At 46.1% G+C, this 27,799-nt stretch overlaps 1 protein-coding gene across 2 annotated transcripts; it reads right to left on the bottom strand.

Annotated features, from left to right (window-relative positions):
* Positions 1–1,430: 1,430 nt before the first annotated feature.
* LOC106745962 lies at positions 1,431–27,799 on the bottom strand. 2 transcript variants are annotated; one of them, XM_014622036.1, is made up of 8 exons: positions 27,092–27,799; positions 14,711–14,935; positions 13,239–13,816; positions 6,213–6,393; positions 5,416–5,550; positions 4,380–4,860; positions 3,619–3,877; positions 1,431–3,129 (listed from the first exon to the last, which is right to left on the bottom strand). In XM_014622036.1, exons 2-8 carry the CDS (start codon positions 14,931–14,933, stop codon positions 2,764–2,766), a joined length of 2,223 nt encoding a protein of 740 aa, XP_014477522.1. In that variant the 5' UTR covers positions 14,934–14,935; positions 27,092–27,799; the 3' UTR covers positions 1,431–2,763. The 2 variants fall into 2 exon arrangements, with proteins under 2 accessions (XP_014477522.1, XP_014477523.1); XM_014622037.1 differs by having other exon boundaries at positions 2,821–3,129; positions 3,633–3,877.

Below are 27,799 nucleotides of genomic sequence, written 5' to 3'. Positions count from 1 at the left end.
TCAATATCTTGCCGGCCAGCGAATAATACTCACTGCGTACAAGAAAACGGGAAAAGGAATGGGAAACTAACGAAGAGCCGAAGAATTGTATTGTTCTTCTTTGTCCGCAAGACGCAAAGCGAACGCAAGGCGAATTCGCGCGATCGCGGGAAATCGTCGAACAATCCGGAAACACCTCAGTCGTACTTCAGGCTTTAGAAATAAGCAACGAGTTGTAAAAGAGAAACTATTCAATAAAGTATATTATATTTATTCTTGAATCTCAACGTGTCGCTTATTCTCTTGACGGATCACATTGTCTCATCCGTCTAATTATTTGAAAATAATTATTTTAAAACTCCTCGGCAAATTTTCGCTTGGATCGAGTAAGTAAGAAATATTTGTCAATAATCAAATAAGTATTTTATTCGAATAATTTCTTTGGGAAATATTTTATTCGAATTGAATAATACTTACTCGATCCAAGTAAAAGTTTGCTAAGGATTTTTAAAGTAATTATTTACCTGAATCTAACACTTTATTCTGAATGCTGAGAAGACATTTTATCTTGCGGTTAAGTGCACGCGCTTAAACTTTGCCGATTATGATCTTTCGGGCACTCCTCTTCGACAAGCTATTTTTTTTTCTAACGTATATCATTCTACGGAATCGAAAATTACTGTCATTTGTTAGCAGAAGCCACCGGGACTTTCGGCAATGATTTTAATTTATATGAATGTTCAGGCGCGCCCAATCTGTTCCGTTTTTCTTATTCATTTATGTTAATATTGATTCATTTTGCGTAATTTTATTATTTTTTGTGTGTCTTTGTTTTTTCACTGAGGTTAAACTAAAAAATTTTATTTTTAATTTTCGCTTTGAAATCGCTTCAACCGCATATGCGACGTGCATTCTTTGACGGCCGGCGACTCGCACATGAACATTGCAGTGCATCCGCGCTGCAGTCTTTGCACTTCTCCCTCCTCCGAGCGGCGGCGCACTCAACTGATTATAGAGCAACATTGTAGTTTGTCCTGGTTCCAGATCAGAGGATTCGCCGTTCGGCGATATCTCAGCCGAGAAAATTCGTAGCGACGTCAGACAAAATGCATTCGAAAGATGCATATGCACGTCCGACGATGAGCACACAATAAAAAAACGTCTTAGTAACTAAGTGTTAAAATAGGTCCTTGTTAAAATTTTTGCGTTCAGTTTTCAAGTTAACCGAGTATTAATTTAACATATTGTGTTTATGTTATCTCAATATTCCTTGTTGATATTCAATACGTGTAAGTGTTAAAATAACACATTTTATACTTCAATGTCAATTAACGTATTATATAATTTTGTGCTAATTTTTGACATATTTGTGTTATTTTTCAACATGTTTACTTTGTGTTAAATATAAAATCAAAATGGATGGATGAATCATTTGGAACATGTGAAATGTGTTAAATTTCACACAAATTTATTACTGTGTACAGTCGATCCTTCATGTTAACGATTAATTCAGTGTGGTATGATCGACGATTTTGTACAAATCGATCGATCTAGACGAGGGGAGGCAGTTGTCGAAGTATCTTCCTCGCGCATAAACCCAGAAGTAAAATATATTTGCAATGAATTTATACAACCCGCATCGTCGTTTCCATGACAATCAAATGAACACGTCGTGGAGCCACGCGTAATTGTATACACACATACACATAATCTCTCGCTACATTAAATATATTGCGGTAGTACAAATATACAAAATATTTACAGGTTAACGCGGCTGTGTAGAATCGTGTATTCGCGGCGGGGAACAGATTTTCGCTAGCTGTCGTAAAGTATCTTACAGAATTTTTACAAAACAGGCGCGCGCCGCGCCCGCGACAATTCCGCCTTTCGCGTTGTTCGCGACTCATCGGCCGCAGCTTGCGATGAACGACAAGTCCGGGGATGCGACGCTCGATCAAAAAAACAAAGATGCTCGCGTACTATAAACGAGGTTTAGGTTTCATGTTACAAAAGTGAAGACAGTTCGCCGTGTCTGGAAAATACGCGCAATGGGCGCAAACTACTTATAATATTCGCGTCAATCTCCCTCTCTATCGACGACTTCGGATCGTCGCGAACCTGAATGCTCTAATTTACGAACTTCTCCGAGACCTCTACCGCGAACACGAGCTTCCGCAGGATCGCGTCGAGAGTACGCTCGAGATACCCTCTGCGGTTGGTTCGCAGTAAAAAATTTTATCTTACAAACGGTCCATCCTCGACATTATTTTTGTGTCATTTCAACAGAATAAATATGTTAAAAAGTCAGATTTTATCAAGGTGAATATGTTAACTTGACATGTTTGCACAGGAAAAAGTGCTGCATTCAAGTAAGTAATCGCTCCAATATTCCTTAGGAAATGTTTACTTGACTTAAATAAATTATACTCGGATCAAGTAAATATATTGTATTTGGATCATTTATTTGGGGAAATATTTTACCTGGATCGAATAGATATCGGTCCGATTAAGAATTTGCTGAGGATTATTGAAGTAATTATTTACTCCTCGGGTCTTCCCTTTTGTGTATACCTTTTACCATATTCTCCATGTTGAAGTAACACGAAAACTTGAACGGGTCGTTTGTAATCGACAATTTTTTACCGTGAGAGCGTGTGTTGCGCCGGTCTGCGCGGATTCGAAGCGAACTTCCTACGAGTCTACGGGTATGTCGGCGCTATATCACAAGGACGAAGGGTACGGTCTTCCGCCTTTATGAACACGTCTACGTCGCGTCCGGGCGTCTCATATGAACTCCGTGACGAAGATCTTCTTGAAGTCCGGCGCCGAGCCGCCGATGTCGTGCTTGCAAATGTCGCCGTTGTCGAGATAGCTCACGTCCGAGTTCTTCAGGATGCTCTTGAGGCTCTCCATCGAGAGGTTCGGCAGCTTCCTGTCAATCGTGAGCTTGTCCAGGTCGTTCATCGAGTAACCGGGCCCGATCCTCTTGCTCTTCAGGTGATAGGACTGTATGCTGGGCTTCGTGTCGGTCGGCTTGTTGCTGCGCTTCTTGTCCTCCCGCTCGCCCGTGCCGTTCTCTATGATACGCGGCGTGAAAGATCGCATGCTGACCTTTACCTCGCCGGTTCGCTTCGAGGGCAGCAGCTCCACCTGCAAAACAGGACGTTCTCACGATGTGCGGGGGATTACGTAAAGCGCTCGTAAGCCTTCATCGGCGCGAAAAGGCCGATGAAACGCTCCGTCGACGTGCCGAGCGCTTTTTTCTTCACGCCGGGGATGCATTTTCTCGTGAAAGTGCCTCCGGCTCTCGCCTCTCGCATCCTTCTCGCGTCTAACGTCAGAACCGGCGAAGCAGACCGAACCGGTCGCTCCGACCGACCTGTCCGCCGGCGGATTGCGCTGACCATCGTCTTCGAGGTGAAACCGGGACGGTGTAAAAGTTCACCGGTCAGTTGCGTACAATTAATCGGGTGGAATAAAACAAAAATACACGGGAGATTGACGCGGTGGTACTAAAAGTCGATTAATTAAGCGCGATTTCACCGGTCGCGGGATCTCGTGAATTTCGTAGCACCGTAGCGAGTAGTTCAGCTCGAAGAGCAGCGCGAGAGCTCGCGTAACTCAGCCGTACGAGATTACCTTGGTTCCCTTACGTTGGAAATATTCGAAATCGTCATTGGCGACCGTGGTGACGGAGCAGCAGCTCCTGCTCCTGCTCCTGCAGGAGCTCATGGTGTCGAAGTCGCCGTTCTCCAGGTCGCAGCTCTCGTCGTCGGAGCTGTCGTAACCGTCGCAGTGGCCCTGACTGTCCTGCCGTTGATGCAGGCTCTGTTGCTCCCGCGTGTGATTGTCCTTCTTCAGGTTGTAGGTCTTTGTGTCAAACACGGGTCGGTGGTATCTGATGAAAGTGCAAAGATGTTATCGATCTATTGTAGTAATGAATTATGCCTTTGGAATTTCCGATATATTTGCGGAGAAAATATCGAATATATATGACGTCTATTATACAAGGTGTCCTGCAAAATTTTCGGGACACTCTTTTTCTTTTTTTTTTTTCAAATACATATATTTCAACTGAAAAGCGCTCGAGAGGAATTTCGAATTTCCTCGAGTCGCGTTAAGAGATGCGATTTAAAGAGCACACGTTAGAGCTAATTCGGGCTATCAAGAAGCTTACGTTAGCGCGGATGAAAGGCGTGCGCGTGGAATGTAGGACACCCGGTGCATGATGCACCTCGAAACGTGCGTTTTGAATAATTTATAAGAAACTTGGCGTCTCACTTTCCAGTTGCACACTTTGCGGCGTACGTATATCGTGAACGGCGGTTTAATGGCACGAGCAAAAGTGAAGGTACGCTAAAACGCGACCGGCGGCGAGAGAGGCCGGCGAGCTGTTATACCTGGCGTGATCGAAGCTTTGATTTCTGCGAAGAGCGTTCCTGGGATAATGCTGGGCGTGCAGGCTGCTCTCCAGTCCCACGATCAGGCTCTCCAGGCCGAGGACGCTCCTGGCGTGCCGCCTGGACGGCTCCTCGCGAATCTCGTCGAGGCTCTTGGCGAAGGACTTCCGGCTGCCGGCCGGGTCCTCGAGTTGCACCAGGTTCTCCATGTTCTGCCCGAAGACGTCGGTGCTGCCGATCTTCCTGCGATTGCCGGCGAGCTCGAGCAGATTCTCGTTCGGTCTCGGCCGTCTGCTGTTCTGCTGCTCCGCGGGATTCTTCTTCGGCGGCTGCTCGAGGATCCTCTCCTGACGCGGCTCGAAGGTGGAGCTCGTGAAAGACGACAGTTCCGCTGGCAAGGACGCGTAGTTGCCGTCCTCGTTCACCGGCTGCGTCCTGGGATAATGCTGTTGGATTCCCATGGTGATCGTACCGGTCTTCGCTGCGAACGGCAAGGGGCGATCACCGGGCGAACGGAAAAACGACCACGAGAGCAACTGTGATTGCAACTCGTCGATACAGCATCTCGCTCTCCGCGCGTTGTAACAGCCATTTACCGACATTTAAGCCGACGACCACCAGACGACGATCACGATCCTTTAATTAAAGCGTCTTCGCCGTGCTCCGACGAGCGGCTCGTCAAGGCAATAGAAAGGAAGCGACGTCCGCCTCGCTCGCGCGAAAGCGCTTTCGGGAATATCGAAACATTCGACTTTTCACGTTACAGTGACCCGTAATACTGGGGGATATCTGCCGGTGCCGGCTGGTGCCGGTGGTCGAATAGAGACGATTACGGCCGAGAGACGGGTTTCGCCTCGGACTTTCTAACGTGGCCGCGCCATGGCGAGTGCGTTAACGAAAGCCGCACGAAACTTCGCAATTAACAATAATATGGGCCGAGACAGGTGGAGAGGGAGGGACCAGGACGAAGAGAGAAGCGGCCGATCGGAACATTTTCACGTCGTTAAATCCCGCTGACATCCGCTCTCGCGCTCACCTCTGTTCTGATGGCTGTGCAACCGTCCGTAGAGGCTTCCGTTGGTTAGGGGGAACTTCAGCCCGTGATTCAGGTTCAACTGGAGCTTGTACTCGGTGTCCTGCTCGAAGTGTCGAAATTTGCCGTCTATGCCGCCTGAAAGAGAAACGTATCTTTCAGGATACGCGTCCTTTTACCGTCGGATCTCGCGTGGCCGCGTATAGCGAGAAAGAGAAAGAAAGAGATTCGATGAATTATTCAGCGCGATATTTCTCCCGGGGAATAAAAGTCGCGATATCTCTCTGGGAATGGAATTCGCGACGATGGGCCTCGGTGAATCCGGTATCGCGGCGATTCAGATCGGCATCGAGAAATCGTCAACCGGGCGGTAACGTCGTGGCGGGTCGAGCGCTCCGGAATTGAACGGGGAGAAAGAGAGAATATCCTCCGGCGATCGTGGGTGAGCACGAAGAAACCGTGTAAATAGCTGCATACGTGCATGGTTGCAAAATGAAAACACGGCCGAGTAAATCGGCCGTGCGCGCGTCGTTAACGAGAAAAATTGCCGGTTGTCGCGCGGGATATCGCCGCGCGGGCAGAAATCACGATTATTACGGGCCCGCGGGCGTCTTACTTTCCCACGCACGGCGAACGGGTCAGTGTGTTTTCTTAACGAAAGAATGGAAATCACGTAGCGTCGTTGTGTGTTACGAAACGCGAGACGCGCGCCCGCGCGGAGTATATCGTGAAACCCGCTTCTGCGATGAAGGGAGGAAAAAGAGGGAAAAGAGAGAAGAAGAAGAGGAAGAAAAACGTACCGTGCGACAGCCGCCTCGCGTGATCCTGCTTCGTGTACACCTTGGCCACGTATCGGCAGAACATCTTGTCGAAGAGAGCCAAGAAGACCGGAAGCAGCGTGTCCTTCACCAGCGGCAGCCATGTCGCTAAGTTTTGAGGCGTGCAGAAGTCCCGCAGGAGGCTCGGTCTGATGGAAATGATCTGCGAAATGGACATTTTTCTCAATTCTCCAGTATAGTACGTAATAATAACAATAATAACTTTATTGGTCGTTACAAGCAGAAGGAAAAGTCAATTATGGTACCGAAAATGAGAATGGAGAACGCAAATCAAAGGGCGAGGCGACGACAATGAGACTGACGTAATCAAAGAGAACAAGGCCGTAATGAGCCAAGCACGGATTACGTAGTGCTATGAAACAGGAATTAAAAAGAAAACTGCAAGATTTAGGAAGTCCAAAGTAAGGAGTTGTTTTTTAATTCCCGTTCTGTAGCGCTACGTAATTCATGACTGACTCATTACGACCTCATTCTTTTTAATTATATAGTTTTGATGAGCTTTATTATTTCCTTATTGAAATTGGTGTAACTGCCTTACCCAAAAACACGAGTAAAATGTGATTACATATTAACACATTGCGGACCAGACATTTTATTGCTAACCGTACCCAGTGGCCGGATATGTTTTTGCTTCTAACGACGCAATATGAAATACGAGATATCTCGTCATCGGCCCCTAACGATGAAATACGAAAGACGAGATATCTCGTCCATCCGTCCGCAATGTGTTAATCGTCGTATTGGCCGCGATCTAGCTTTGTGTTGCAGAGCGAAATGCAAAGAGAGAGAGAGGACGTAGAGCGAGTTTCCGAGGTAAGAAATATTATAATACATATTAAAAAATTTTATATTAAATTTAGCACATTTCACATGTCCCAAACAGCCTCTACAAACTTTTGTATTAAATTTTTAACATACTCGTGTGTCAATTTAACATATTCTGTTTATGTTATCTTAATAGTTTTTGTTGAGTCTATATATATAAAGTAAATATGTTGAAAAATAACAAATATCATATAAAAAAATAAACGCAAAATTTATGTTAACGTTAATGTTAACAACCGACGCTGAAGTATATTATTAATACGTTATTTTAATATCTACAAGTGTTACTTTAAGCGTTACACATATTGAATATCGACTCAACACAAAATACATATTGAAATAACAAGTCCAAATATTAATTTAACACACGGGTATGTTAAAGATGTAGCACGAACATTTTGACAAGAATCGATTTTAATAGAAAATATGTTTTATCGTGTGCTTAATCGCATTGTAAGAGAATGTGGATCGAAATTTCGAGGTGCTAGGTCGAGGGAAAGCCAAAACTGACGCGTAATGCAAACGTGTGAAAAGATATCGCGGTATACGTAATGGACATAATTATCAGGGTGCGGAAGCCCTCGCGGAGCTTTCACGGGTGCCGAGCCGCGTTCAGGCGGCGCAATTGTCTCGCCGGCGATGCTTTTCGTGCGCATCGCCGCTTAATTTAAACGAGATCTTCCTCCCGGTCTATCGTGCGCTACGTGCCGGGACAATTGATTCGCCTGAACGCGCCTGGGACCAGGCGAGCCAACCATTGTGAAACTTGACGAACTTCCTCGGTGTAGCAGCACAAGTGATAAAGACATTGCGGTATATAGCGCACGGGATAATATCGTTACGGAGGATCGGTTACGCCGTTTCGGACGTTTAATAATAACCGTTGCTCAAACGCGATCGCGCCGGTCATTAATTGAATGTGGCCATTGCCGCATGGTTGGCTATATAGAAAACGGTATTCTCCGCGGTCTCCGTTGCGAGACGCGTTGCACATAATGCGCAACGTAATGCAACGTAGCCGAGTGAGGCATTCTAGACCGCGCCGGCGGGGCTTTTCCTCGCGCTGATAAATTTCACCAGAAATCATGTCAAGAAGTCGGGGATTCAGAAATCCAGCCCAGCTTTCGCCTCCTCCGCGCAGCGAACGTCGAACGTTCGGGTCGCTCAATTTCACGCGGCTAATTGCTCGCAAGGCGCGATGTGTACGCGTTACGCACGCGAGACAGCGAGATTTCGTGGATTTCGCGCGAGAGGAGGAGGAACGAAAATCTCCGTCCAGCCGAGGAAGAAAAAACGGGCCTCTTGCGAGCGCCGGTGCGTGAACTCGCTGGTGACTGGTGAAAAAAAAAAAAACTTTCGATCTTAAGCGCGAATTCGCGCGTGAAACGAAAGAATTCGCGGTGAAAACTCGGCGGGCGGTCGCGCTTTCAAAAGTGCGCGCCCGTCGTGCACGACGCGCGAGCTGGCGGTACGCAATTTTACGTGCGCTGCACACGCACTCCCTGCGTGCCACACGCCGGTTTTTACAACCTCGTTCAAAAGTGTACGTGCGTGCGAACCGCCTCGGTTCGGATTAGCGTTCCCCCGCGCTCTTCCGCGAACGGCACACGCTACGTGATCCCTGTGCTCGTCTCAGTTGAGATTCTCAAAATTCATACAATATGCAATGTATTAAGAGAAAAAATACCTAAGAAAGTATGCGTATTCGGTGGATGTTAACAACATATTTACTTATTAACACACATGTATTTTTATACCGAGAAAACAAGTTTTCCCAAATGAGAAAACGTACAGATTTTCAAAATTTATACAATCGTTTCCGCACTGAAGGAAAAGATATTTAAAAAATAATAAAATACCTATTTGATGCTAATAACATATTTGTTTATACTAATATATATCTTTTATACATTGAGAGGTTTTTTTTTAAGAAAAAAAATATACATTTTCTTCAATCTGTTTTTCATGAGAGCAATTTTTTATCCTATTTAAATAAGAGAACGTTTAAATTTAAGCAAACATGCCATTAATGCCCATCGAATAAATATTTTTTATTTTTTAGATATTTTTCCTCTCAATGTGATTTTAAAAAGATACTGTAAGAGATGGCCGATTTGCTGTACGCTTGTTCGCACAACAGGATTGGTTTTAATCGTGGATTGATATCTGATATTCCCAGAAGAAAATACGGCATGTTAATTAAACAGATGTAAAAGTTTCCGAGACAATAAATATGAATTTTCACGGCACTAATGCGAATTCACGTGAGAATAGCAGTACTTTGTTTGTGTGCGATTTTCTTCTTTTCATGTGGGGGACTTTAATTAATCAGGATAATTAAATTGTCGTTAATTAATAGATAATAATAGGGCTCTGTCTCTCCGGCGTAACTGACGCACTTTTGTCTCGCGCTGTATATTCTCGCGTGAACGGTATAACGTGCAGTAGTACCGCTGGTTACGTGAATAACGGCCGGTCTGGTCCGAAGTATGAAATCGAAACTAGTTGTACCTTAATTAGAGAATAGAACAAGCGCTAATACGCTGCGTGTACGCGTGTGTGAGTGTGTGAGCACGCAACTACCGACCTCGTCTCTCTCTCTCTCTCTCCCACGAACATATCTCGTTTCGGTTGAAGTGACGGCTACCACATAAATTTTCCTTATATTTCGCTTTCCCGAATTAAATTTATTTCGTTGTATGCCGCAAGAATGCCCTTTACCGCGCATTCAACTTGGTTTTTTCCCACTCTTACTCGATATCGAGAGACCGATTTAATTACAGTCTCCTCGGCTTTTTCTCCCCTTCTCTCTCTCTTCTTTATTTGTCGAACATATCGCTCCAGTTGGCGCGATGATTGCTACAATAACCGGGGGTGCGTCATGCCTCTCCCTCTCCTTCCGCGTTCGCTCGCTCTCTTCGCTCGGTCTGTTCTCTCCACCGCTGTTGACTCCGTGGTCGCGCGCGAGTTTCTCCGTTCTGCCGATCCCAGCAGCGCGAACAGCTCACAGCTGGATCCCGAATGGACATTAGGCGTTTTACTTTAATTGACGATGGCAAGCGCGAGTGTAACGTCCGATCCCGGCCGATCGCAGAGCCGATAGCAATTGCCCAATTTGGGGAAGCCATCGGCGCGAGATTTCTCGCGCGATTGCGACTCCGCGATGATCAGCGAGATTCGAAGGGGAAACGCTAATTATACAGGCCGACAAAAAATGTTTCTCAAGTAATTCTAATCGGAGAAAGTGTTCCTTGTAGATTTTCGGTCACGAGAGACAATGCCGCTGGCCATGTTTTTTCGGTCACGAGAGACAATGTCGCGTCAGGTTTCAGTTATTTTGAATTTCATCTAGACGACAAATTAGTGATTTTACCGGCTAAACACATTCTTGCTACTGAAATGTCAACATTTAAATGACTCGCTTAAAAAAATGTAAAGAAAATCTTTCTCTTCCGTATTGAAATTTAATAAAAGTAAAGAAACATTTACTTTGATCAGAGACACTTGCTGAAAATTCTTTTATCGGCCCGTGTTATTCTCGCTCAGAACGAGGAACGAAAAGACTCTAAAAAAAAAAAATAGAAAGAAACACGAAAAAGAAGCACGGAGTTCGTCGTCGACCTCGTCGAGCTCCGGCGAGCCGGTCGCGACGCTCGTCACGTGAGACTGGAATCGGAACGTGTACATCAATATTGTTTGATTTAATCATCGGGAAGGGAAAAAAAAGCACGAGTGTAACAGCCGTCACGCTGTCCGCTTGCACGCGTACGGCCCGGCGTGTAAACAGGGAACGATGTTTATTTCGACGAACCATGTTCCGATAATTATTTCCCAACGAGTTAAAATGTGCGAGTCGGTAAAACGTTTCGCAATTGCTCGGCCAGCCAGACTTTGGCGATCGGTGGCAACGATGATTCACGAAAATAAGAGCGGCCGTTAACACGAGGCATTCCGGTTCGGCTAATGTAACTAATGCGTCGCGGTGCCGTAGTTTCGAGAGATCGCCGTAGCCGCACACATATATATATATATATCGGAACCCAACTACGCGATCTTGAGATTCGCGAATCTATTCACCACCGCCGGATCGCCCACGCTCACCTGGCGACAAGCTAATTGGCGCGCATCGCTCTTATACGATGTAAACAGTATGCGTCATGCGTGTGTAATAGCCTCGATCATTAATATTAATGAGGAGGGTCAGGGAAGTTTCTCCGCGGGACGACTTTTGCGGAACGCCGGCCGGCCGGCCGGTCGGTCGAGCGGCGCAGCCGCCGCTGCGAATCTTAATTTTGCCGCGGCCGATTAAGGTCGCCGGCCGTATTAAGATCGCGCTTTCGAATTTCGCTTGCCATCGACACCGACCCTTTTCCCGACCGTCCTCGCCGCCTTTCGCCGCTCTTCTTTGTTTCGCGACCACTTTCTCGACGCGCGGAATTTACGAGCGTAGGGTCCGCCGCGCTTCCGGATGGCGGTCGCTCGAATTTACCGGCCGGCGCTCGCTCGCTAACGAAAATCCTCGCGACCGGTGATGTAATTGCACGGATGTAATTGCTGCGATCGGACGATTTGTCCGGCCGTCGTGACGAGAAATTGAAGGTAGCTGGCCCGTGACAATCCCAGGTGATATTAAGCCGTAAAGACGTCGTTTGGACAATGAGACGTCTTAAGGACGTTTTTGAGGTGTCTTTTAGATGTACTTGTCGTTTGGGTATTGTTAGAGAGGTAATGCTTGATGACGACACGATGAAGCTTGAGAAATCTGGGATAAAGCAGTTTGCAAGCATGATTTATAATATATATTTATGTTTCGTAATTTTAACGCTATAGTAAGAGAATATCAAACCTGCATAATATTTAGAAACTAACAAAGAAATAATAGTTTTCGTATTTTGATATATAATCTTTTTTCGCTGGGACCGCCCGTGTTAGTCGTGTGTTTGTGAAATGTAAACCTAGAAAGGGAAAAGAAAAACAATATTTTTCTATTACGGAAAATAAAAAAAAAACAATTGCTAAGTCCTACAGCTTGTATCCACGACAGTCCTCCCCCTCTCCTTTCCACTTTAATGAGAAACTCGGCCTCGCCCGAAGTTCGACACATGTTGATGATCGACGTAACGAATCCGTTAGAAAAAAGGAAGCAGAACAAAAACGGCACGGGATATCCTCGGCGTTTTGCCGCGCCGAGAAGCATAACCGAGGGCGTGTCATAAATTGGGTCGGTCACCTTTGGCTATGTAACATTGTCACGGTTGGCTTGGCGCGCATAATTTCGAGGATATTGCGAAATACCCCTCTTACGGGCGAGACGCTCGCGTCTGAAAGAAGGTTTCAGTGTCGAGCGAGAAAAAAAAAGTGTTCGGTCTAGCCGCGATCTAGCGGCTGCGGGGCGTTTAATAAATATCGCGCGCTTTTTGCGCGGTTCTCCCGACTCAACAAATCCCCGAGCCCGAACCGGCAATTACCGTCACCGTCACCGTCGTCGTCGTTTCGTCGAGGCCCCCAGATTCGAAAGTAATAGTAATACTTAAAACGGCCCCGTGGAAAAAAGAAACGCGCCCGTTCGCGACTCGGCGTTTTACGATTTTACATAAATTAGAAACGTACTTCGCGCAGCTGCCGGGCCTTCCACTTCGCGGATCGCGAACGAGATTACGCGAACGATCGGGGTAATTTTCCCGCTTAGGCTTTCCCAGCTCACCGCGGGGGAAAGAGCTGCTGGTAAAAGAGGCACGAGGAACTCGCGCCTCTTTTAATCGGCCGTTTTTCCTTAACCGGACTGTACTCAATCAGCGTGCGGAAATGCCGACGCGGCGCGCTCAACAGCCGCGCGCAATCTTCCCGTTCGTATTTTCATTCGTCCAGTCGATGAAATAGCGCGGGAACCGGTCTTATGTGCGACATCGCGTCACGGTCGAGCTGCCGGGGAGCGATCCGTGGAGCATCGGCCAGCGGATTAGCAATAAACAGCGATAAACAGCAATAACGATAACGAGGATAACGAATAAGAAAAGCGATCGATCGAGTAATTAGCAGGATGGGCAGATGCTCGAAGACGTAGCGGAAGAAGAAAGAGAGCATGTCAACGGATAAGTAAGAACAGCAGTGGCGATAATAAAGATAAGAAATAAGTAAGAAGTACATCGATCGAATAATTACCAGGATGGGCAGGTGCTCGAAGGTGTAGCAGACGAAGAGGATGCTGTAGACGGTGGACCTGCCGCTGGCCTCGTCCACCTGCACCCTCTTCTTCCTCAGGCACGCCCTGCTGTTGGTGGAGCCGCTGGTGCATGAGCCGCTGGATGGGTCCCAGTGCTGGGGCTGACACTCGAACGCCCCCGAGGAGTTCTTCGAGCTCGCCTCGGACAGGTCGGAGACCGACTTGAGCAGCTCCGAGGTCGGGGCGCGGCAAACGTTCCTGAAGAGCGCGACCAACACGCCGAAGAGGGAGGCGAGCACCAGCAGGCTTCTCAGCGAGTTGACGAAGATCCCGTACTTAGGGGAGATTTCGTGGGCGAGGAAGACGCAGACCTCCGGCTCGAAGTTGAGCACGCCGGTGACGCCGATGCAGGCGCTGATGACGCTCAGGCTGACCAGGTGGTACTTGAGGTGGTTCTTCGTGAGGTTCACCGCCTCGTCGCGACTGCTGATCGCGGCGAACACCGCGATCGACGTCAGGGTCAGCTCCTGGAGGACGCTCGACGAGTTCAGCACCCATACCAGCGTGGAGCATAATTCTGCGGCAAGAAGGAGGCGAATCGTTCAGCGATCGCGGCTTTTTTCTCTTTTCTTTTGCGAGCCGCCGGTCGCATCCGTGCTCGAAGTGCCGGCGAATTGATTTGCATGACACGGCTGTTGGAAAGCCGGGACGAATTCCGTAGAGGCGAACGATCCCGCGGCCGTGGAAAGTATGCGATATACACGGCGTGCGACTGAATTTTGATATCGACTTTTCGGGATAAAATATGATCCGCTTCCGTTCCGCGTGACATTTATACGCAGGGAAAAAAGTGCTGGAATCAAGCGAATGGAATTACCTGTTTTATAGCCTCTTAAATCAAGAAGTATTTTTATTCGGTCAAGTATATGTTAATAACTTGTACTGAATACCTGAACATATCAATACATCGATTTCTAAATGAACGATAGTGTAAAAAATGATTCGAAACTTAGAAACAGTATACTCGGATTATGTAATATTTCATTGAAGAAACCCGGTGGTTTTAAATATCGATTTTTCGATTTAGTAAAGTTCGATTTAGCTTTCAAAAAATTAACTCTGATATCCTTCATATTATGAATTTAATATTTGTTGGAATTATTTTGACACATACAAAAGTCTAATTATATATAGAGGAAATATCATTGTATATCAATAGTTTATCAATTATATTTCTGCTTCTGATAAATATTTGCCAAGGATCAAATAAATATTACTTTAACGGTATCACTTTTATCTTTCGGTGTACCAAAGGATTTTGTCCCCGTAAATAAACAGATGGATAAGCGAATACATTAATAAATCACGCCTTTGAATCGCCTGCAATTGAGATGCATCATTGCGCTGTCGTTTCGCGAAGAGTTGTTACATCGAAATATAAATGTAGTTAAACCAGCCATTCAGGGCTTACCTCCGAAGTGATTTGCTGGACGGATCAAGGTGAGAATCGCGTACAGCAGTAGTCCCAATTGATGCGCGAGGCTTTGAGAGAGAATCGCGACTGTCAGCACGTCGATCTTCCTTTTCGCGGACGATGATTGATTTTGGTAGATCAGCAGAGACCATGACAGCAGCAGGATGCATATCGGCGAACCTACGCATGTGGCCAGCCATTCGCCCACCTCGCTCCGCATCTCTGCGGAGGACGAATAATCGCCGTGTACAGTTAACTAATTAATGATTGCATAAGTGACCGATGAACGATTATATCCTACGCATATTATCGCGGTGTTTTATGTCGAATACTAGGTCAGTCAGAAACATCGCTTCGAGTTTCACTAAAACTGCGGAAAAACAATTAGCTCCCACAGGTGAAAATTAGCTATTCATATAATATAAACTTACATAATATGACTAATTTATTTCTCCTTGTACCTAATTCTCTCACAGTTAAAAACTAGATCTGGTAACAAAATTTCAGTTGTATCATGTGGGCAGCTAATTCCTTCTTTCCGTATAGATTGCGTCACATACACGTGATACAGGCAACGATGTTGATGATGTCCATGTATTATCGTAATAAACAAATTAGTTAATAATATCTATTTATAGAATACTATATAGTTAAAATTAAATTGTTGGGGATAAAAAGAATTGAAGCAAAATAAACTGAAATAAATCAAATTGAACTCTTCCTCTCACTCGACGGATGGACAATTCGTTTCTATTGAATACGATGAGTTCAAATTTGATTTGAAAATCGAGCAGAACTTTTCGACTGAAATCGTGTAAGTAAAGGTATCGTTATATGTCGCTAAAGCTGTCGTTATTTCTTCGACAATATCAGACGCTTCATCGTCTTTAGGGATATGAATAGCTGTGCGGCGAGTCGTCGGGAATACGCGGGACGAATCGTGCGATTTCATGAGGGCGACTCGCGCGCAATTTCTCCTCCCGCGCGGAACGAGGCAGGACCGTTTCCAGTGAGAGTGCTGATATCCTAATCTCGATGAAAGCCAGTGCAATTAGCGCGCCGCGTCAAATTATATCCGCGCACGAGGAAGAGCTGTTGGATTATTGTTAATGAACGAGACGGTGGCAGTTACCGTTGAGCTATTAACGCGACGGGAGAAGGAAGAACGGCCTCGTACAAATGTCACCTGACGAGGTCGCGGCGGGGATGCGGTGTTTTCACGCGAGGTATCTCCTTTCTCTATCCTCATTCCTCTGCGGTCCTCCCACCCATTCTTTCTCTCTCTCTCTCTCCCTCTCTCTTTCCTTCTCCCTCTCTCTCTCTCTTTCTCTCTATCGGAACTTTTTGTACAACACAAAGACCTCCGAGAAGACGCCGTGCAGATATGCTGCAACGATTCTGACTGTGGCATTCTGACGATCGATATTCTCCAACTCGAGAAATGTGGATACTTCCGTCGAGAGAAGCTTTTGGAAGGGATCGATTTCTCTGTGTGAACGACGAATAAATTTCACGCGAGCACATTGCGCTCCTTTTCGTTCACCCATCCCCCCGTTTCCCTTATTTTCCAGTTAAAGTGCCGCGGCTGGCCCGTTTGCGCCGATCTGCGTCGTCCCGGGATTCTCAGGAGGATTTGCGAACGTGAGCGTGCGGCCGAGCCGAAATATATTTGTGCGTTATTATCCCGGGTTGAGGTAAACTCCGCTCTGTTTTCCCCCTCGTACGAAGTCTCGGCACGTTTTCCATCTCTCTTTCCCCCGATGCTTCTCACACACCGCGTGCGCGACTCGAGGCAACTTTCTATTCCGCGCGGTGCCGGCGTCGCGGTCTAATTTATCGTCTAAGCCGACTCGTGCGGCCGCGCCGCGTCCGGTAACGAATTTCCCCCGGGCGGCGGGATCGCGAGAAACGGTCCCCTCGTGCGTCGTCGCCGACGTCGATGTACCCATCACCGTTATTACCACGGAGTTACGCGCGATATGCGGACGCAGGAAGAGGAAGATGCATCCCGATCGCGTAACGACACGGTCGTTTCTCGCCTTCCGACCGAGCGGCCGAGAGTCATCGAGATCTCCCTCGCGCCGTGAAAAGCGATTGCACCTCGTAGTTATCGCGATGAAGGAGCGATCACCTTCACACGGCGCAAAATTACGCGGCACAAGGCTCATGGCCTTATATATATTCAGATACGTAAGCGGTAAAGACGTAAGCAGTAAGCAATTGGCCAATCACAGTCGATTATTCTTAGACCGTAAGGAAAATGGTCGATTGTGATTGGTCGATTTGTTTACTGATTACGTCATATTGCCCACACTGAGGGAAGAATATTTGGTATTTGTAATTATGATCGTCATGGTAAAAGAATTATAATCGGAAAACCGATTTTTTAGTGTCAATACAGCGCAATGGGAAAAAGAAATTGCTACGTTCAAGTAAATCGATCGATGCGTTAAAATTATAAAAAGGTTATGATTGGCATCGAAAATAAATTTCTCTCGGTGTACCTTTGTATGTGTACCATGGGCTTAATATGAGTACCGCGATGAAAAATGAATCAGGTCACGCATTTCACCGCGTATTGTATCACTTTTTCTTCGACAGAAACTCGGGACTTCTAATTACCGGAGGGGAGGGATAGTACTTGGAAAATAAAACAATCAGAGCAGAATAAAACAATTCTTAAACACAAAAAGATAAACTACAATAAGAAATGAAATATAACAAACGCAACATAATATTAATACCTGCCATTTATATATGTAAAAACGTTTAAAATAATAATTAAAAACTTGTATCAACAAAATATGAAAAATTATATTTACTTTTGCTTCTACATGTACTTTTTCTTGCTTTGAGCAGCATCAATTAACTCTAAAAATCCGAATATTCAGCGTCTCGAAATGCCATCCAGTCGGGACGTGAGACAAATATTGATAAATCGGGACAGGCAGCAACTTTTGTTGTACGTGTCCCGATAAAAATTGATCGCGCGGCCGAGTATCAGAAATCTTACTATGAAAATCGATTGCGTTCTGCGCGGCGCCGCCGATAAAAATTCGCGCGATTTCGCGCCCATCAGGGGGAAAACGCGAGAAACGGCGGACCCCCGTAAAGCAGCCGCGGACGCGAGGTGAGTTATAGCACTTTCGCGCGCAGCTTATCGAAAACGCATCGAATTCAATGGCCGGGGGAACGGTAAATATGTATCTTTTATCTGCCGGCGTGTTTCCGAATGCCTGCGGGTCGCGTGCCTTCTCCTCTTTTCTCAGCGGTGCGCGCACTTTCACGTGCGAACGCCGCGAATGAGCGTTCGCATTCCGCACGGCGGACCCGTAAATTTCCGCCCGGCCGTCCGTTCGATAAGTGCCGCAGCTCTCGCGGCTCTTTTCTCCCCGGCAAATTGGATAATCGACGAGCGGGCGATTACGGTAGCGCGGCCCCGGTGTGAAAACGATCCGGGATGTCAACGGAAAAATGAGCGGCGCTCGCGTTTCAGGCTGCGACGAGTTTCGAGAGAGCGCGAGTACGAGAGCGGCTCTCAGACCCGGCAGGGAACGATAATACGTTTGGCGCTATTACATAATAATCTAGATCCCGTTTGAGCACGGTGATACGAATGTTCCCGTTCTGGTTCTGCGCTGTGAGGATCGGGTTCGTCGTAGTTACGTATGCATACAGTGTCCTCAACTTATTCAAAGATAGTCCACTCGACCAGTTTAATCATTTTCATCGTCATTTATTTTAACGAAGAAAAACCCTTTGATTCTGCAGGATGAACGAAAGATACAACAGCGTAATGGAAAGGAAGAAAGAAATTAAAAAAATAATGTGCCAAAGAAGTGAAAGCGAAGGAAGAGAAATTTGCGAAGTGTACAATTTTTATTTTAAATATCAGGAACCTGGGTATAAGCATCGCCAGGCGTTTCTGCGCGTTTTAATCAGGAAGAATTGGTTGTAAATTTTTTTCAAACGAAAGGCGTTCTTAATCCTTTGACTGTGTCCTGTGTCAGATAGACTCGGTGAATTGTATTTGTGGAGCTATAGTGAAAAGGAATACGTGATCTATGAGTTCTCCTCACTCTCAGAAAACCGTTAGAGAATCGTTTTGTCCGTTAGACGTGATGCGAGTCTGATGAGCTGATTGATGTGTGCTTAAGAGTCATCTGAATTTGAAGCAGGGTCAGTTAGATTCATAATGCGGTCGGTGTATAATCCGACGCCACAAGTGAAGTGATTTATAATGAAATTTACAAAAATGTTATAAAATATGGAATAGAATATAAATAAGAAGTAATTTAAGGAAGAATATAAATAAAAAAGAATAAAATGATATAGAATAGAAAATAGTATATATTGAATTTTATGAAAATAATGAATGATATTGTTATATCAATCTCAGACAGCGTATAATCACGCGAACGTGTCCTACAAAGTGCGATACTAAATAATTTGTTACTTTTTTAAACGACGCATCACCATTTTGCAAGTAAAAGGTAAACTATTTTTGTCATAAAAAATATATAACGTCATAAAAACGTCTATTTTCGACACTTGAAAATATCTTCATTTCAGTGCTTTTCGAATGGCGCACCAGAAAGAGTCATATTCTTCTTCTGTTAGAACTATTTTTTAACTTCATCGCCCTGAAATTGCAGATAAAAATAATAAAAAGTAAAAATATTACGAATTTTTCGGTAAAACACCACCATTGGCGAGTCTAAATTCGAAATTTTTCTCAGCAACTTAAAACTCGATTTTCTGTGAATGCATAATCAAACATTCAAGTAGAAGAGTTACATTTTATTCTAGAATTTTATCGACCTCTTTCCTTCCACAATTTTTCCGAAATAGAATTTAGAAAGTCGCACGGGGTCAATAGGACCTTGATTGCGGTGCGATCGACTTTTCAGAAGTGCGCGGTCGAAGGGTTAAAGTTCCACGACGCACTGCGTACATTTCAATCGCACTTCGCTACGGGAGTCCTAGCTTCGAGTATCATCGCCATGCTAAACCGGTTGCGCGGGCAGAAGAACCGAGTTAATTTTCCCGCGAGTGATAACAATGTCGTCCAGGGAAAACTGGTCTGAGGATCTCCTGGTGTCGCTATTATACCCGGCTCGTGTAATCGGCTCGACTCAGTCGCCCGTTTATTTCCACGCTTCTGCCGGCCGAGAGGGAGAAAGATGTGGGTTACTCCGAGAGGAAAGTTCACCGTGGAGTTTTGCGCGCGACGTGGTTCGGCATAAACGAAGGCAGAGAATCTCTCTCTCTCTCTCTCCTTCTCGCCTCGCCGCCGCCGCGTTTTACGAGCCATCGCTATAAAAGCCGACCCGATTATCCGCTCTTAAACATACGGTAAAATTAGAAACGCGAGTCAACGGCAAGGTTTACGCGTTTTGTCCCTCGTACGGGCTGTTACTGTCCAGGTTGGAATTCCGTAGTCGGAGAGGCGACATGTTCGGTGCATTAGTAGGAAGTCGGACCTCGCGATAGCGGGGAACCGTGTCCCTTTTAAAGTCCCCCTCTCTCTCTCTCTCTCTCTCTCTTTCGTATTACGGAGTCTTGCTCGACCGGAGGCGAACGGCGAATTAATTCCCAACGGTACAAGCGGCCTCGCGGTGTTCCTCTCGAATTCGACGTTAACCGCTGGACAGGCGAGGTTTTACATAAACATTAAAACCGAGCAGGAATCAACCGCGAGAAATCACGCGGGAAAATTACGGTTAATACGGCACACGGTAACATCACGTCTGTGATAAAATTCGAATTTTACGTCGAAAGTTGAATGATATAATTATCGACGGAACGATCGTTTTTATGTTTCCTACGGGCGCGTAATGTGTCCGACTTCCGCTGCAATTTTCATCTCTCCTACCGACGTTTCCTCACGGGTGTTATCCCAATATAGTTCGCACATGGTTTCATAAATGTACTTACGAGGGCTTTATTAGAATTATTAACGTCCGCGCGCGCTCTTCTCCCGCTCACGGGAAGTGTGCGTGCCGCTCATTAAGCGCGAGACACGATCGGACGAGTTTGCTTTACGGCATTATGTAAAGTGTTTTGCGCCGTTCGAGGTCAAAGGTGGATACGCGTACGGAGGCGCGTCCGTCGGAGCGCATTCCACACGAGCGAGCATAACGCTCGTGCGAGCAAGGACTTGTCAGCGGGACGTGAATCTCGATTAGGCTGGAATGCCGAGAGGCGACCAAGGTCAGAAAAGCGGCTCGCGGAGGTGAACCTGAATCGGCCGAGGGGGTGATGACGCTACGCCGACCGTGGTGGCCGACCTTCTTTCGGCGGTGCAGGCGGACCAGTTTCGCCGATAATATCACCGCAGAGAAGATCCCGTCCCGGGTGAGGATGCGCAGGATCCTGCGCGGTCCAGGATCCGCCGAAGTCGCGAATGCGGCACAAAACGACCCGGGCAACTATTGACCCAAGTTTTCGCCGTGCATTCAACTTTGCAACACGACCGTGTTACTCGAAACTAGGATACCAGTCCGGGACGCATCCAGGATTCAAGTATGCAGTCGTTTGTGCAGCGGGAAGAGATTCGGCTGGAATTATTGGAGTATTTATTGTCGGGTCGCGCGGTTTAAAAGTTCGATCTTCCCCATGTCGAAATTTTAGTTCTGGCTTAAGTCTAACTTAGTTCTATATTAAGTGCTCTAAGGTCGTGCTCCTTGGATGCTATAAATGGGAACTTATTTCTGTTTTCTCCACTTGAAGATTTAATATAAAATTTAAAATCCCGACTCGAGTTGCATCGACGATTTGATTTTATTGTAATAAGCGGGAATAAATTATTCATCAGTCGAATAATCGCCGTAGTTATTAACGACTCTTCACCGATCCTGCACCAAGAAGAAAATCGAATCGGATGGACTGACACGTTATATCAATTTTACGATCTTTTTCTGCGTGCGTTTCATGAATACACGATATTTTATTTATCCTAGACTTTTATTTTGATAATTATTTATGAGTGTACAGTACTTTATTCTTCTTAGATTTTTATTTTTATAATTGTCATAATTAATTATTATAATTACAATTCCCTTGGTTATCTTAAAATATAGACAATACGTCGAAATTTACGAGAAACTTTCTTCGTTGAAACTTTCTTCGTTGACACATCGAATGACACATTTCTTAATTAATACGAAGCCTGTTGCCCGTTTGTTTTAAATGAACTAGTGTTGCACTGGAACTTCATTCGTTTTCAATGCTAGATTATAAACTTGTTTCATTCTAAAGGGGAAAAGTGCAATGTAGTTTGGTAAAAACGAACAAGCTTATCGGCAGTACGCGATGTGATAATGACGAAGCGAAAACGTTCGAAAATTTTTTACTTTCCGAAGGAGAGAAACACGTGTCTACCGCGTTCACGATGATGCAGCATCATTCGCGGTTAGACTGCTGCCTGCGTAAATATGGGACAGCGTGCCATATCGGGTGATCGTGCGGTTCACGAGTATCTTTCTATTTTTTTCGAGATGCACATTTAACTGCGAACGTCGCGCGCTCCGCGACGGCGAGTGGGGAATGAAATCGACGAAAGTCCGGCAAGTTTAGAAACCGATCGGTTAAATAGCGTGTAGACTAAGCGGGAGATAGCTTTCCACTTAATAAGTATCGTTCACGATTGCACCTGGTAACATAGTTAAAGTATTGTGCAAGTAAAACGCAACCCGCATTGTATCTCTCTCTCTTTCTCTCTCTCTCTTCCTGAAAGGCTTGGAAAAACTGGAACTCTAAGCTCTTTTAAAAGAGAACATTCGTATTTACATTCGTACTTGCGCCGACTTGACGTGGATTAATCAGGCTTATTAACCCTTTGCACTCGAGGGCTCCGGAGCGGAGCCATTAAAAATTTGTCTTCAAACTCGAGGGCTCCGCTATGGAGAAAATGCAAATAACTTTCAGTTCATAACATAAGGACAAAGACAAATCGTAAAAATTATTGTGTATAGGATATTCCGCTCTTGCTATTTGCATTTGAGTTTCAAGAGTTTGAAGACAAATTTTAAATGGCTCCGCTCCGGAGCCCTCGAGTGCAAAGAGTTAAATTTGTACGCATTTGTATTTCTCATAGAGAGTTGCGCCGCTAAACCAAATAGACTAATGCGACTAGCAAATTGTAATTACTTCTTGCGCTACCGTCCGAACAAATTTTTTTACAAACTACAAATCGATCTGAAACATCCAATTTTTTTTCCTTTTGTAAAACTTGTAATACTAAAAAGTACATGTTGTAACCTTCTTGGAGGATTCAACTCTAGAGCGGTCATTAAAGCATTTATATACGCAGGTACATCTCTCCCGCTCTCCCTCTTTCTCTCAAAACTGGTTGCTATAACTTTTTATTAGAACGTGGAGCCTCTTACAGCTCGATATGTAAGCTTCTTTTACCTTGACCTCAAATTGGAAACCAATCTCCTCTTTCTATTAAGATAACCTCTATACAATTAATTTCATCTTTTCTTTTTATACTGGTTTGCATCGTCACGTCGATTCTTGCCTTGCTTCCGCCCTTCATGCGTGCTTATCATTTTTTATTACTATTTTTGATTTGTACTTTGTATGTGTGTGATATCCGCCTTTATTTTTATCGTAACGTCATTTTATGAATTTTCTTCTACCTAATTTTTAGCGCTTGAGAGGTTTCTTTTCCCGGAGCGCTTGAGTTACGCTATCTTTCTCTCTCTTTCTCACTATCGCTATCGCATCCCGATTTTAATCCGTCGTTGAATAATCAAGCCCGATTATTTTCCACGGCGAACGACCGCGGTTGCGCAGCCTCAAATCGCACGTACAACCCACTTTACACGCCTGCCTCTCGGCCAGCTCGAATTCTGTCGCGGCCGTTCGCGCGCGCGGTTCTTTCGACTCTTTCGAAAAGCCCCCGATGTCCTCTCGGCGGTTGGAAATTAAAGAGCCATCTCCGACCGGCGACTTCCGCGTGTCTTCGGCCGGCAGAAGTCAGCCTCGAAGACCCGTTCCTCCCCTTGAAGTATCGTCAGGTGTCGGGCGGTCCCGTACGCCGTGCGTGAGCGTGTTGACGCGGAAGAGCGGCGCGGCCGAATGCCGCGAGCGCAGTGACTTCAACGCGCGCACACGACACTACGGCGAGCGAGCGCGCGCCTTTGCATTCGCGACGCGCACACGATAAAACAACAGAGCGGAATTACGTTTATGATTGTGGCCTTCATTTAATTAGCGCGAACTGACGCGTTGGACGCGCGGCGCCCACACACGATCCCGTGTTCATCGCTACGATGCTCCGTCCTCCAGCTGGATCGTGCTCTAACTCGGTCATGCGAAACTTTGACGACAAACCGCCCATTATCCGCGCCTCCCCCTCCTTTCACCGGTTTGGCCCATCTCTCTCTTTCTCTCTCTTTCTTTCTCGCTCGTTCGCTTCACACGCACGAACCGATTCCGAAAGAATGCCGGCGAGAGTCTGACGACGGCCTCCACCTTGCGATTACATTTCACGGTTCCTCAACGAGGCGCCGGGACCACCCGGCGGGCAGGTAACAAAGACAGGTAAATCGACGGGGGTGCGGCCGGTCTTGTGAAAACTTTGATTCCCGAGATTACTGAGTTTCATTCGGCGTGAAATGAGTTTCCGACTTAGGCTTTCCTGCTTTTCTGGCCTCGTCGGTCGTTCATCTTATCTCTTTACGAGCTGGAGACTTCACACTTATGTTATTTGCAACGAAATGCAGATCGACGATATTTTATTTTTCGTGGCGCTCGAATGTTAAAAAATCAAATGAACTTATTTGAATTTATCTCGAAACCAGGTTTCCGTTTTTTCCGAATTTTTCCAATCTGTAATATCTTCCTTCATCTTTTGCTACGCAAATTTGTTTCCCCAGTAAACATCAACTAATAATAATATTATATCAATGTTATAACTCAACTCTCACTCAACAATGTAAGCGCAATATAACATGCGTTGTATGTAACAGTTAAATTGTAATGTAATGTTACCATTAGTGCTTGCCCAGTAAGCAAGACATAATTAACGCACGTTATTGCAATGATATCTTGATGAACATGTAACGTTTTCAAATATGTAATGATGTGCATGTCATTGTGAACAATATTTGACCCAAACGTTGAAAATAATATTTCTACGTTACGATTTTCGTACTTAGGAATATTATATCATCAAATAACACTTTAAATAACACATAATTCATAAGATATTTATAGAATCCATATAAAATCCATTTTTCAAAAGATCTCATGTTTCTTGCTTACTGGGCATTGAATCTCCTACCATTCAATATCAGAAGTGTAATCTCTCCGAGTAAATTTCAGTTCGATTTTTCTTTAGTTCGCAATTGATTCCCGTGCGGTACGAGAATATCATTACTGCGTTATAGAAACGTGAACTAGGTACCGAGTACCGTGGCCGAGGCTGACGAATTAGATCTTTCTAATTCGAGTCTTGGCACGGACACCGTCCTGCCGTCTGCACCCGGTTACTGCATCGCCGGTTCGAAGTAGGTTACGAATACGAACGTGCTTTGAGAAAGTAACCGACACCGTCGATCTGTCGCTCCGCTCGCCGCGATTAGGCGCGTACATTCGCTCGGGTACGATCGAAATTCTTCCTTACGATTAAAAGTCTACGCGCGCGCGCGCGCGCGGTATGCCTCCTGCGGCTGGCAGGTAAAAAACAAAATTACTCGCGGAGAAAATGATTGCAGAATGAATATGTCGACTCGGCCGGACTTTCTCTGGGAGTGTAAGCAAACAATTTCTCCCGAATAATTTCAAATTCGCCGGAGAGAATAAATGGAAAGGGCCGAAAGAATAATCCCCGACCGCCGGTAGTTTAATGACTACATTTCGCGGCAAACCGGCGAATTTTTCGCTCGTCTGCATTTTCATCCGCGATCCCCTTCCGCATCTATTCGCTCCGAGCGAGTCGCCGTGAGAGAAGTGTTCCTAACTCGGTATGTGCCAAATTCCTAAACCCGATCCGACGACCGAGCGAGCGCGCGGCGGTTTCGAGGCCAGAGAGGAACGGGTTTTACGCGGTATTACGAAGCTTCTGCTACCGATATCGCCGCTCGATATAACGTCGCGACTCGATTTACAACGGTGAGAAACGGGACCGCGAGGAACGCATGCCTACTCCCTTATTCTCGCGCGTCTCTTGTACAGTTACTTTTCTCGTTTTGAGCGCGGGAGACGCGAATCTTCCGTCGATCGGGAGACTCGACCTCATTCGCGAATTCGGGCGGGTCCGGATTTGCCGACATTAGCGCGTACGCCTCACGAATCGCGTTCGCGTAGTTGTGCAACTAGAACAGGTCTCTCTCTCTCTCTCTCTCTTTTTCTCGCTATCTACATTACGCGTCGGATTCCGATGCAAATGTAGATTACGCGCTTACAAATTACACGCCTTCCATAGCGGAGTCGCGCGTAAAAGCGCGCGCGCTACAAATTCGAAATTTAGCATGTGTACCGGCAATTGCAGATATAATATCCCGCAATAGTGGAGCGAGTATTACCGTGAAATTGCGGTACTACGAGACGGGGGGTTAACGGGGGACGGTGTACGGGCGGTGTATCTGATTGAGGGCTGCATTTACATTGTTATGCTCATTGAGCGAATTAATGCACCGTCCATAAACCGACGCAAGGACGCGAGGAAGACACGTCCTTGACGTTCCGCCGTGCCCCGAGCCGGCCAGTCGGAAATTAGAAAAAGAGCAGCGGAATAGATCGTTATTTCGAGACACCGAGAAACGCAATCGGATCGCCTCCCGGGGAGAGAAAGAAGGAAAAGAATTGAAAATTTCAACCGCGTCACTCGCGCGTCCTGTATTTACGTAGTAACTTATGTAACTTGCGATTCTGCGTCTCTCCCGACAATTGAGGTGAAAATAATATCTGAACAGCGCGATCTTGCTAATACGTAAAAATTGCAACGAACACCGAGTCGAAATTTTAGTACGTTGAGTCTTCACTGGGCCTTTTTCTGTGCTCCTTTGATGCTACAAATGGAAAGTTATTTCCGTTTTCTCCGCTCGAAGACTTAATGTAGAACTAAGACTCAAGGTGGAACTAAAATTTCGACTCGGGATATCTTTCACTTATATTTTGATCGTAATATCTCTCATTCGCTTATTTATTCTCTCTCTTTCTCTCTGTCCACTAATAATGCTCCTTTGATGCTACAAATAGAAAGTTATTTCCGTCTTCTCCACTTGAAGACTTAATGCAGAACTACCTAACTTAACGTAGCACTGAAATATATTTCGACTCAGGATATCTCTCGCTTGTATTTTGATCGTAACATCTCCTATTTGTTTATTTATTATCTCCCTCTCTGTGTCTCTTTTTACTTACTGCCGATTGTCAATGACTATGCGGGAGCAGCGTGGAATGTCGCATCGCTAGGACGAGCCCGGCTGCCACAGGATGCGCGCGCTCCGGACGAATAGGGGGCCGGTGGTGTCCTGGCGGTGTCCTGCGAACTCTTCTCGCACTCTCTGGCATCGACACCCTCTCACATTCTGCACGGCCGCTCCTGCTCGATCCACGGTGTCCGCTGGATGTGTATTTTCAGATCGGCCGTCTTTCCGCGTTGCTTCTCTCTTTGACGAGCGGCAGCTGGTGGAGCCGTGTAAACCCGGAGAGTGCCTTCACTCGCGGACGAACAGCGGCACCGTTTTAGCACGCACGATAGCACCAGCTCGGGCGGGAGGAATGATTCGTCCTCCCCGAGCTACGCCGATTCAGATTGCGAGATCGATCGACGTGGATCGAGGACGTTCGAAACGAAGAGATTCCCGCGAGCTTTCGGATCCCCGAATCAGCCGAGCCCGGCGAAATTAACAACAATCGGCACTGCGCGTCACAAGCGGTCACAACGCGGCAAAATTTGACGCGATCGCGAGGGTGGAGCGGCGGTACGAGAACGGCCGCTAGAGCACCTCGGCGTTCCCGGGTCCTCCACGGTCGTCGACGCTCGAAAAAGGGAGAAAAGGGAGAATTGACAGATCACCGGGTCCGAGCGCGGAGAACGCCGAGCGAGCAATAATGCCGCGAAGAAGC

This window comes from Dinoponera quadriceps, unplaced genomic scaffold (genome assembly GCF_001313825.1).
Source record: "Dinoponera quadriceps isolate SergipeBrazil2010 unplaced genomic scaffold, ASM131382v1 scaffold1872, whole genome shotgun sequence".
In the NCBI taxonomy this organism is placed as follows: Eukaryota; Metazoa; Arthropoda; class Insecta; order Hymenoptera; family Formicidae; genus Dinoponera; species Dinoponera quadriceps.
Note: the sequence above shows the minus strand (reverse complement) of the source record. Positions and strands in the feature narration are given on the sequence as shown.